This window comes from Loa loa, assembly GCF_000183805.2.
Source record: "Loa loa unplaced genomic scaffold supercont3.23, whole genome shotgun sequence".
NCBI lineage: Eukaryota > Metazoa > Nematoda > Chromadorea > Rhabditida > Onchocercidae > Loa > Loa loa.
Window position 1 is genome coordinate 41,290 of NW_018108203.1, and position 12,301 is coordinate 53,590.

Below are 12,301 nucleotides of genomic sequence, written 5' to 3' on the forward strand. Positions count from 1 at the left end.
CCAAGCAAGAAGTTGTGCTTCAAATTTTAATCTGAAATAAAGCAACAGTTTTAAAAGATTTGGTCTTCATGATTTCGGATCTTCATTTGTTTACTCAATTTCGGACGCTACTTGCTCTTCAAATGAAACTAGCTTATAATGTTAAATTGTAAAAATTACAAGCTGATCATTTTTTTATGGATCAAACAAATGAGAAATGCAAACAAAGTTTACTTAAGTCGGAGCTTTTCCAACCAACTTCAAAGAAAAAACTTATGTACCCACAACTTCTCAAAAAAAAAGAACAATATTTAATAAAAATAGTGAACCTCATGTGATTCTGCAAAATTTGAAAAAAAAACAAAACCGGAAATCTTATTTTTTAACTTACGACTTTTCATCGTAAATGTTGACTTTGTGAAGATTTTTTCTCCTGAAAAAAACCATGATAAGAAAATAATGTCGGAGGACAAAGAACTTTAAAAGAAATTTTACTGAAAAGTAAGTTGTCTTCACTTTCATTTTCGAAATCTTTTTTCTTCTTTTTTTTGGGGGGGAGGGGGAGAGGAGAGGGAGAGAGAGAAATATTTTGAGGCCCAACAAGAATTCAGAAACAGAAAAAAAATGAGAACTGGTTACCATTTTTATTCCCCATAATCATGGAAGTAACTTAACCATGCATATTTCTTAACTAACGACATATAACAATATTTTATAAAGTATGATGTACAATGATGTATTTTCTACACTCTGCAACATTCAAGTCATTTGTCATATTTCTGCTTTGTGAGTTTAACTCACTGTATTTCATCCTTTCGAATCATGCTGAACAATTTCCGGATGATAAGAACTTGAGCTATCGATTCAAATTTCGACAAAAACATTTTGAAAGTATCCATGCATACCACCCTCACTTCACACAATGTGCATTCCTCACAGCACATTAAAAAATCGGCAAGAAATTCCTGCAGTTGAAAATGGCTGAACAAATCGAATTCGAAAGGATATTAGTCCATTCCTTTTCTCAACGATGCGTTTATGTCTCTTAATACTATGGATGAAATGCATCGGTACTCTTCACAATTTTCAAAGTATACACATAGTAATCAAAATTCACTTCCCACTGAAACTTGTTAAGTCCCGTATAAAAACAAGCTTGTAAAAAATTTCTTGAACCATACTAAGAAAAACGTCCACTGATTTCGTCCTATTGACTCATTCTCGACAGAAAGCAAACAATTTCGCAGTACTAGCACTACGTAACCAATGTTGAACATATTTGAAGTTGAAATATGCAGCGAATAACGGAGTGGACCAAGAGCAAGTTTAAGATAATATTCAGGTGCAAATACTTGTGGAAGTGAATAAAACCTTGACCTAAAAACCAACTACACTAGGTTTATCAAGGCACAAATTGTATCACAAATTGATAAGCTTCATCTTTTTTATTTTATTATCCTAACAATCCCCAACCATCACTGTGACAGAGAAAAGAAGTGTACACTTAAAATTAATTATCAGAAAGTACAGAAACTTGGATTTTTAAAGTTTCAAAGCCAAATTCGATGAAGAAATACAACAAAAATTCGAAAGGATTACTATGACTGGTCATTTTGCTTTGAGTATCAAAAATTTTACAAAGTACTTACTTCAAAGAATTAACAAAAATAAGTGTATTAAGTGGTAATCGTTGGTCAGAAAATTTGTAAATTTCATCCAATTTCATAATAAATGCTTCCATATAATCACTTTGGATGTATGTGCATGCCAACACTTTATCGAACAGTTCATTCAATAATTTGTAGTTTTTGCTCATCGACAAACTAAAAAATAAGCAATGTAAATAAGGATTTTCAAGCATAAAATGAACAATTATCCTGCTAACGAATAAAGACCAAAATAGGTCTTTATTTGCCTAGGATATTAACTGGCAAACAGTTTGTTAAATAATAACTACTTAAGTTGTTTATAGTTTAAAATCCATGAGTCCTGCAAAAAAAAGTCTAGAACTTACGTGAAAATTCGTAAAAACATAAAAACCGCTGCTAAAAAAGATCAGAAGATGCATCTGGCAATGCCGGATTGTAGTTCTCATCCAAATAATCGGCTTCTAGATTCGAAAAATATTCCCTGTTTAATTGCTCGTCTGAATGATTTAACACGACATTTTTCTCGAAACGTTCAATCCATGACGGAAGATAAATTCCCCTGATGTCGCGGATGAAACTAAACTTGAAAAAAACTTGAGTTTATGAAACGTGAGTGAGATCACCATAAGCTTTATAACCCGGCGCAGTTTTTGTTGATTTTCAAATAATTACATAGTTTATTAGCGGCCATTCAGCATAATTTATTTACGAAACAATGATTCTATATAGCTTATGCAATTAGATGGAATAGTATAAGGTGAATGAAATAATAACTTTCTTAAATCAAAGGACAAGTAAAAACTGAAACAGAGTGCTGCTCGAATAAATAAAGCTAAGGGAGTGTAAAGTATACAGCTATATAAGACTTGAATAAAAAAGGATAATGTCATGCAAACACATGAAATCAATGAACATAAAAATACTTTGGATGAGAAAATACCGCCAACTAATCAACAGTATTTCAGAGAAAGACTTACTGCTCGCTGAAATCCTTCATCTCTGGCATCATTTCTTCCAAAAAGCTTCCAAGCAGCATAAATGCTTTCCATGAATTGACCAAATCCGAGCACTCAAGTAGGACAGCCAGTCTAAAATTTTCGGCTGTATACAGCTAATATAAAAAAATATAAAATAAGCATTACAAAACAACTGTCTCGGAACCGCTTATAATGGGCTTGGAAATCAATTTACATCTGAAAGATATCCCATTTCCTATGCCATATGCATAATACAAACATGTTGAGTGACCGAGAACATAAACTACTATGAGATCCCTCTACCCAACAGCTATATGTGCCAAAACTAATTCTAAACTTACTTGTCTTTGGTAGTTCCATATGATTTCAATAATATCAAAACGTTTTCCAAAATAGGATCGGAAATACCACTTTCGGTGAAATCCTTGTCGTATTCCTCGATGACTGCTCGAAACAGTTCTCGATATATATCCGCAAAATTATCGGCTGCAGCAATCAGCAGGTCATGCACTTCATCGTATTTCTTGCGTGACAACTGACGAAGAACCTCTTCAAGAAGTTCGTTGTTTGTTCGGTTATCTTCATCTCCTATTTCCTCGCTGTAAGGAAATTACAGTCATGGCCAACTTCTGCTGATTTACCAGTTTGATGGCTTATTTCTAACAACGACTTCCTAATTAATCAACTATCAGATATGTCCTTTAAAGTTTCAAAAGATGAAACCACCAGAGTAGGGACTAGAACACCAAAGCGAATATAACTTTTAAACCGATGTTTAGATCATTTTCTTATTCGCTATGAATAAATATGAATTTAAATAGTAATTTTATTCCATACATGTTTTGGTTATGTCCACTAGTAAAATTCTGGATCATTTATAAATTTCACATTAATCAAGAAATTAACGCAAAACGATTCCATAGACGAAATGTTATGCTTTTCCGAAAAATATGTAAAACGTATGTAAAGCAAGCGTATGTAAACTGAGTGGGCTAGAATTCATTTCGAGTATTAATAGAGAGAAATGACCAAATCTATACTAACATCGGCTCGTCGTCGTCAGAAGATGAATAAATTGTTTGATCGTCTGGTATAATCAAATACATAAGTAGACTTTTTAGTCCCAGCAATGCCATCAAACTTCAGCAACCTAGCTAGCTACAATCAGCTCTTATGAATGAATTCGTTTCTAGAAAGGCGGGAGGATGACATATCGTCCGAATATGCCATGATCCACAAATCATAAAAAGTCGGGGAAAGAAATTAGCTGGCTGGTAAGGGAATATGTTGGGAAATTTACTTCTCTAATAGAATTGAACGAGATAAAATCATTTAGCCAAAATGAAAAGAATTACATTTAACTCTATGCCTCAGTGATGTTTGTAAGAACGACTTTTATACAAACGCAGTTAAAGAATAATGCATAATGAAAGCAACTCAATGGATTTATTAGGAAATTTTCACTTCTTAAATATCAGAAGGTATTTGAAGACTTGAAATAATTTATGTATTTGATGGAATGATGATAATGCCATAAAACGTTACGCATATATGTGTATTCATAAATGAAATGTGATTTCACTTTATTACCTTATTATAATGATTATAAAAATTTATATAAATCAAAAACCAACAACATTTCCTTCTTTGTATGAAGATCTGTGTGGTTAGAAAAATGATTATTTGGAAACAGGTATTTTTGCGAACCCTGTTTCACTTAAAATAAAAACAATTTGGAGAATTTACAAAAAATCTCTATTTTGATGAAATCAAATACATAACGAAGACAAACTACCTTCTTTCCAACTTCTCATCAGCAAGAACCATTGATGCGCTCGCATTAATTATTCCTGATGCCAAACTACCATGTATAGTTTCCATCCACCTGATGGGCAACCTTGGTCGACTAAAATTAGAGCTGCTTACAGATGGCGGGCATGATAACATCTAGATGGACCTTGATCTTTACTAACACATGCTTACAAAACATCTCTAAGAATTCTCCAACAAACCCTAGTAAACATTTTTTCCAAACATTTTCTAAAATACCCAGCTCATACCTTTCAAATAAGCAATCCTACGCTATATTATTGCGTGTATATTATTGTTATATTATTGCTTATACGCTATATTATTACGTATATTACCGTGTATACAAAATCTATTACAACCGTAAGTGACAAAATACACTAACGAAAAAACAAATGGATTTACTTCAGTATGCTTCAATGAGGTTGTTTGGTTTCAACTAATCGCATATCTCATTACCGATCTATCCATCCGAAAACGGCATGGAAGTAAAATCGGATATAACAGACAATAGAAATCATGATGAACCAGGAGTTCAAAGATCTGGATGAAAAGACCAGACATAGAAAAGAAGATAGAGGACTTACTCAAATCAATATTTGAAATGGAAGAGTAGATAACTTTTATACATGGGTTTTGAAACTCTAACTTTCCATTAGAACTCAAACTCATTCTCCCAACTTTTCCCCACACAATAAAAACACTCATTATAAATTGGAAAGCTCTTGGTCTAATCAGTAATAATAACTACTTAATATATACCGGCAATTAATCGAATTTATGATACTAAAAATGAAAGCTGAAAGCATATTCAAATCGATAATTTTCTTATAAAAACCAAACAGAAAATAATTCCCCAATACCAAGTCTTCATGTCAACAAAAATAAAGAAGCTTCTGGAAAGAAGAACATGAAATCCCATGTCAATCACACGGAAAAGGTTATTTATAAAAGAAAAATACAAAGTATTCATAGGAAAAAAAATCACAGGATTTAATATCATGCATAAAAATATCATTAAAAAAAACATGTGGAATGGGCTTGAAAAGTAAGAAGCATTTTGAAGCAAAGTTTATCATCAGTAAAACTCCCTTCTTTCAAACCTCAAATTTCCCAGACTTCAGCTGAAGTAGAATTTCATCAACTTAATGAATGAAATATCAACGGCATTCTAACTGTAATGTTCCACTATTACGAGAAATTTCTAATTTTATTTCAATTAATCTTGCATGACAGAATAAGCAAAAATAATAGATGCTGCAAATGCCAATTAGGAAGGTTGAAGGAAGAGCTCCAATTATTGAAATAACAGGTAATGTTGATGAAAAGAAGTAATTTCGGGATTTCCGTAACTTCCTACACATTAAAATGCTGAACATTACTTCCTCTCATACCGTTAAAGCTCTAGTCGGAATAAGTAAAACGATGACAATCAAATTCATAATGAAAAACAAAATGAAAGAGCAAAACAGAAAAAATAATTAGATTGGTCCAAAAGAAAAGGAACACTGTTAACGGTATAAATACGGATGGCAATAACGTGTCGCCAAATATTTAGAATGATCTGAGATCTGATAAATGCGCGACTTTCTATTTACATTCGACATTAAATCCAAAGATAACTAACTAAATGCAACTTTTCCCATAATCCATCAAACGTTAATGATGAAAAAAACACATAAATTTTAACCCAATCAATTAATAAATGAAAATCAAAATTCTGGACAAGTGAGAGCGAGTTTGCATATATCACCTTAAAATTTCTTGTTTTTGAACGTAAATCCTAAAAAAAATAACTTTTACAGAATTTTGACAAAAAATGGAAACTATTTCTTTGTCGTTTAATTAACGCATCGTTCCACCATTAGAATGACAATTTCCCTAATCTACAGAAGATTCCAGATTAGGTCCGAAAAAGATTGGATGATCGAAATTTCTAGCATCTAAACTTGGAATGGATTTTTTTTTTTAGATCCAAACCAAACTCCAATGTATTCAGAAAAGTAAATTAAAAGCTTTTCTAAATCAGAATTCTCATAAAATAAAATTTTCAAGTCCAGCAGCTTTTGAAATACCCTTTTCAAGAACTTAAGATTGCGGAACCAATGCCGGAATCCAATTCTACTTCCTCCGATAGCGTTACTTTCTTTGCTACCTGCGTTCGCCTATAATGATCTTCTGTTTCTTTGAAAATCAGCTGCTTCAATGTTTCTTTTGGTAAATCATCATACTCGATCTCGTAAGTAAACGGTTCTTCGCATATAGGCTGAAAAATATTTCATCTAGTTTTTGGACGGAATGCAACTTATGTTCACTCTAACTTTTAAAATCTTATATATGTAATGTTCAGTACTTAAAGTTTTTAAAATAAAGCCACGTATCATCAAATTGGTAAGTGCCCCATTACATTTCACTGCATTGACTTTCCGTAAAAATGAAACATAGAGAGCATGAAATCTTATGGTAAAATAAATGAAGAAATTATACTCAACAAAGATGCTACGAAATACAATACTTCGTCGTTCGGATCATAATATTGTTCCAGATATGGATGTGCAAGGGCATCTTCGATACTTATTCGTTTGTTCGGATTAAAAGTTAGCATTTTATCCAATAAATCAAGTGCACGCGGATCTGCATTTGGATACATTCGTAACCATGGTTGCTTTATCTTGTGAGGCAATGAAAGCAAATATGACCGAGCCTGAATTCAAGCACAAGCTGAAAACTTCAGTGAAAATAATAAATTTCCAAACAAATTTACAGTCCTTTAGTTCTCACTATAATAATGATATATTTACAGTCCTCAATTATAACTATGATATGTTATTATAACTACAAAATAACACTAATAACAGTGTAGGAACAATGACAATAGTAACAACAGCGGTAGTGATAAAAAAATAATAAAATCAAAACCTTCTCATTGATAATGCATTGTAAATCTTCCTGGCTTGGTGACCCAATAACACCCAGGATTAAGTTCAACTGATCCAGATAATGTTTCCCAGGAAAAAGAGGTCGGTTACTTAACATCTCGGCTAAGATACAACCAATCGACCAAACATCAATTGATTTCGTATAACCCTTCGAATTTAACATAATTTCAGGTGCACGATACCACCTGGTAAAAACAAAAGACCAAGGATGATGACTGTATGTAAAAATATGACTTTGCTAGTATAAGATTTGAAATGAAAGAACAACCAGGGGTTAAATCAAATAAAACACAGTCCGATTAATAAATTTTAAAACTAAATGGAAAACAAGAAATATTTTTGATCACAGCATGGAAGTGAGAGAATTTTGTCGAGTGAAAAATATCTGACCTAGTCGCTACATATTCAGTCAGCACTCCAGTATGGTCATGCCCAGGATCTGTTACTCGAGCAAGGCCAAAATCACAAATCTAAAGCATAAATTTGAAAAAAATTTACAACTTCACCAGTCCACCCATTTTCCAAATTAGTTTGAAATTTTAAAAACAAAATCCAATATTTCTGTTCTAATTATAATTTAGTAGTATTTGCAAAAGTTAACAAAACAACGAAATTAAAAATAATAATCTTTTCACCTAATTTCAAAAATCTAACTTTGAGATCGCAAGTAGTATTGAGAAGCAAATTCGATGGTTTGAGATCACGATGAATAACATTCGCAGAATGAATATATTTCAATCCACGCAATATCTGGTATAAAAAATAACAAATATGATCATTGGAAAGTCGTTGGGTTTTCAGCAACTTGTACAAATCTGTCTCCATCAGACACTGCACTATGTAGCTAAAACTTGGATCAAGTAACATTTCCTACATAACGAGCCATTCCTTTCCTTGTTAAAGTTTCTGTTACATTACCAAATCGAAAAAGAAAGTCAATAAAACCAAGGCAACCAAGTGAGACTGCAAGGGTTGAGAGAATAAATCATAATATTTCAGGAACAAAGTCCTAGATTACCCTTTCATCATAAAATTTCAGAAACAATATTGTAATGAAAGGACTAATGGAAGGAAAATTGTCCCGATTTCTGATGGAAAGAAATCAAATTTCAGTAACATTTACTTGATAAAAAAGAAACTCACATATCTTTCATTTGTTCCACACTTGGTGCTCTGATAATTTCCTGAATGTTGATGATCTGTAATAGAAATGATATAAAGAAGGAAAAGAACTATGATTTTTAGTTTTAGTTATCACATCTTTGATGGTATGTCCAGTCTCATCCTTCACTTAAATCTAATAACAGTGGAACCATTTCAGTATCAGGCCATACACATGCTAAGGAAATTCCTGGAATTATCTCAAGTGAATTATGACTTACAGTTACTACGCTTTTATTCATAAACTGTAGAATTCTCTACTACGTTTTAAAAAGACACAAGATCTTTCGGTTAGATTTGCAGAAGTATTTACCTGATTACATAATTGTCAAGCATAAAGTAAAAGGTCGAAGATCTCTGCATTTCATCAACACCTATTAATTACGTCAGTTACTTACATTTTCATGTTTAAATTTAGTCAAAATTTTGATTTCTCGAAGTGTCCTTTGGCAGAACGTTTGATGCTCGAATGGTGAAATTTTTTTGATAGCGACACGTTCATGCGTCTCTGTGTCCAGTGCAGATCTAAACAATCTTTAATGAATTAATCTCCAAACAAACCTGTCAACAATCATTTTTTTTCCTTTTTTTGATTACTTTGTGACTACACAAAGGGACAAAAAATTTATGACTATACAAAGGGACAAAAAATTTTCCGAATATTTTCTTCACTATGAAATATTTTTTCAAATGTATTTATCAAGATTTCTCATATGAAAGGGTACGCATATGTGTAAGCATTTCCTTGTTATCAGGGGTGAATCAAATAAATAACGGTTCAAGTCTTTAATAATTCAGACCCTTACCACTTTCAAAAGAAAAAACAGTTCAAGACATAAAATCACAAGCCAGTAATATCAACCAGTAGTGAAAACATACACCACCATTCCGTAGGCTCCTTCCCCAATATAGCAAAGATTCATATAACGTGGTCCAACTTCGAAAACTTGCCCATGCACTTCCTCAACACCATTTTTCGTTTGGACTTCTACCGCTGCTGTCATCTGCAGATGAAAGAAAAAAGATCAATTGCACAGCAGAATTTTTAAATCTTTTTGTAATAAGATTTTTATCATTCACACTGGCAATGACCAATGGCATCTTATATCTATGCTGAACTCATAATATTATCAGGTTTTCATTTTTCAGTGACGAATTCCCCTCCCCTATTCTACCACGATAAAGACGACCATGTTATGTCCACTTTTTAATGACTCTCAGCATTTGATATGGCTCTCATCGAAATAATTAAAGACTCCAGAACAAAAAACAAAAAGATGGGATAGAAGAAATGAAAAGATTGAGTATGACTTTTTATTGTAAAAATTTGTTGCAAAAGAATAATTTTAAGACGGAACAAATGCACATTAAGATTTCGAGAGTTGCACAAATAATAAAAACAAACTGATTTCTATCGTGAAGTTTTATCTTCCGTAGCACTTTTGTGTTTCATTGAAAAAAATTAGCCATTTCAAAATCAAAAGAACGAAATGATTTATGAAACGAGTAAATTATCGGCTAGTATCATTTGCTGTGATCACACGAAAATGTTATCGAGAATTTAACCCAGAACAAGCGAAATCAATAATAAATCGATAAGATGATTAGATTTATTGTTTGGAAAAAACTATTAATTTGAAGTTTTAAACAAATCAATTCCTTTCTTCAAAGTCCCATTTATTTTGAATTAGTTCTGTAGAAAATAATTCAGATGATCAGTTCTAATAACATGACGCATTGAAAACTGAATCAAAAAGAAATCAATTTAAGTAAAAGAAACTTCAAGATTTGATATAACTTAACTTTTCGTGAATAAACAGTGACTCACTAATCATTGACTAACGGCTGGGAACTAACTGACAACAAATCAGTAATTTGTGCAATGAAATATTGACTTACAGTGATTAAATCCAGTGTAAACTAAGAATGAGTTAATTTTTCCCATTTGTTATTGCTCCTCTTCATTGATTTTAAAATAATTACTGATGAGGGGATTTCAGTAAAAATGGAGTGACGAAAAATAAAACGGTTTCTGAAAATTCTCACTTCAACACACAATAGTAGATGCTAGTAACAAGTACATTTGTCATGAAGCCTACAAATAAAAAAACAAAAAATACGTGTGTAATTTATATTTTTATATGGTAAACAAATAGTGAGATTAGGAGGAATTAGTTATACGGAATTACATGGATACCATTTAGTTAGGCTCAGAATTAGCGGGATCACTGTCGGTCGTAAAAAGGATGTGCATAGCTGTTTCATAGCTCAGAAAGTATTCCATACTGGAAAGGAATGGGTCATGAAGCAGTTTTCATACACTCTCCTAACAAATATCTTCTTGCAGTGAAAAAAAATTTTGGAGGCTTTCAGAAGATCCCGGACAAAAAATATCTCAATTTTCTAAATGGAACTCATTAGTTCATCATATCATGAGAATATGCACACTTAATAAGGAAAAAAGTGCAAATGTGTTTTCTTTCTTTTTTTGAGCAATGCCCAACATCAATATACTTGCAAAGGAACCCTCATCGACATAGTAGAAAGAGGGAGAATGAAACTTGCCGAACAGTGAAAATGAATAGGAGTGAGCTTACCATGACATGTTTAACCTCAAATTCTATTGTAAATTGAACTTTAGGGATTATCGAGGTAAAAGAGCAATAAGAATATCATTAGTTCGCGATAACGAGATGAAAACAAATGAGAAAAAAGGGCATGAGATGAAATCACACTAATGCAATAACAGTTATCATTCTGAATACTTCTGCCTTTTCCAGAAGTAATTGATCCCTTGTAATCAAATTAACAGCTTTTTCTTTGTTTGTAAAAAAAAAAAATGAGAAAATTAACAATCTCTAAGTCATGCATTGTGAACAATTGTTACACAAAGATGTAAAAATAGATTAGTTTCAATGTAATCCTTCATTCAAATACGTGTTTTATCTTGCTCAAGGATTCCCCTTAAAATTTTAGTTCTTTAATTCCCATTCCAAAGCCTTCTGTTGCGCAAACTCAATTTTCTGCTTTCATATGTATTTAAATACTACTGAATAATACAGCTACAACAACATCACAAATTTTTATACTAAAATTCTGTTTACTTGCAATTGATCTCCTCCCTCTCCTTCTCAACTTAGTTTATAATACTACACACTAGCTTATTGAAGATAGTGGCAAATGACAACCGAAATTACGGTTCAAAACAAAATTTTAAGTCATTCACAGCTATTTCAACTCGAAACAATGATTCCGCTATCTACCGATCTTCCACCTGTTTATATAAAGACCGAGAAACCTTGAAGACTACTGACTAGAACTGCAAGTTAGACTTGACAGCTGCACCCTCAATCTAATTTTCCCTGCTAACAATCACCAAAGTCGTCTTCTTTTGACAACTTTCGAAAGACAAATAAGTTTAAAAAATTTAAACAAACTATCGTTGGATTGAAATTTAGTTACAAAACTTATTATACGGAAATCTTCTTACTTTACTGTCAGCTTATGCTCGTCAGCTCTGAAGGTGGCAAATATCGACAACCAGCTTCGCACTCCAGTTTCGCTGCACCTATTTCTCGTTACTTTCGATATCACCGAATTCGGGTTTTAGATCTGTAAACTAATTATGCACCACTTTGACAAACAATGAAACCACGTGTCTACTTCGCGAAAAGAATACGGTGATGAGAAATGAGGCTTACGTGGATCTTGGAGATTATGAAGTATACCTGGGTGTAAAAACTTATAAATCAAGTTTTCTGGAAAGATTCCGGGAAAATTTTTTCGA

The 12,301-nt window shown here is 32.4% G+C and overlaps 3 protein-coding genes across 3 annotated transcripts in view; all 3 read right to left on the reverse strand.

The window, feature by feature from the left end:
• Positions 1-1,795, reverse strand: part of LOAG_16839 (hypothetical protein) — a gene marked incomplete at its 5' end in the record, with an annotated part of 3,330 nt that extends 1,535 nt beyond the window's left edge. The window contains 4 exons of the mRNA XM_020449497.1: positions 371-412; positions 781-944; positions 1,161-1,356; positions 1,629-1,795. Of these exons, the coding sequence (XP_020306952.1) occupies positions 371-412; positions 781-944; positions 1,161-1,356; positions 1,629-1,795 (569 nt within the window). The remainder of the gene's footprint in view (positions 1-370; positions 413-780; positions 945-1,160; positions 1,357-1,628) is intronic.
• Positions 1,796-2,024: 229 nt separating this feature from the next.
• On the reverse strand, positions 2,025-4,486 carry LOAG_08584 (hypothetical protein; the record flags this gene model as incomplete). Its single annotated transcript, XM_020447731.1, has 4 exons — positions 2,025-2,205; positions 2,606-2,716; positions 2,947-3,204; positions 4,401-4,486. The coding sequence occupies 4 exons, from the start codon at positions 4,484-4,486 to the stop codon at positions 2,025-2,027; spliced, it is 636 nt and encodes a 211-aa protein (XP_020302070.1).
• A 1,982-nt stretch (positions 4,487-6,468) lies between these two features.
• On the reverse strand, positions 6,469-9,518 carry LOAG_08585 (CMGC/MAPK/ERK1 protein kinase; the record flags this gene model as incomplete). Its single annotated transcript, XM_003144115.2, has 8 exons — positions 6,469-6,680; positions 6,930-7,118; positions 7,334-7,538; positions 7,744-7,823; positions 8,008-8,197; positions 8,497-8,552; positions 8,913-9,039; positions 9,394-9,518. 8 exons carry the CDS (start codon positions 9,516-9,518, stop codon positions 6,495-6,497), a joined length of 1,158 nt encoding a protein of 385 aa, XP_003144163.1. The 3' UTR covers positions 6,469-6,494.
• Between the last annotated feature and the right edge of the window lie 2,783 nt (positions 9,519-12,301).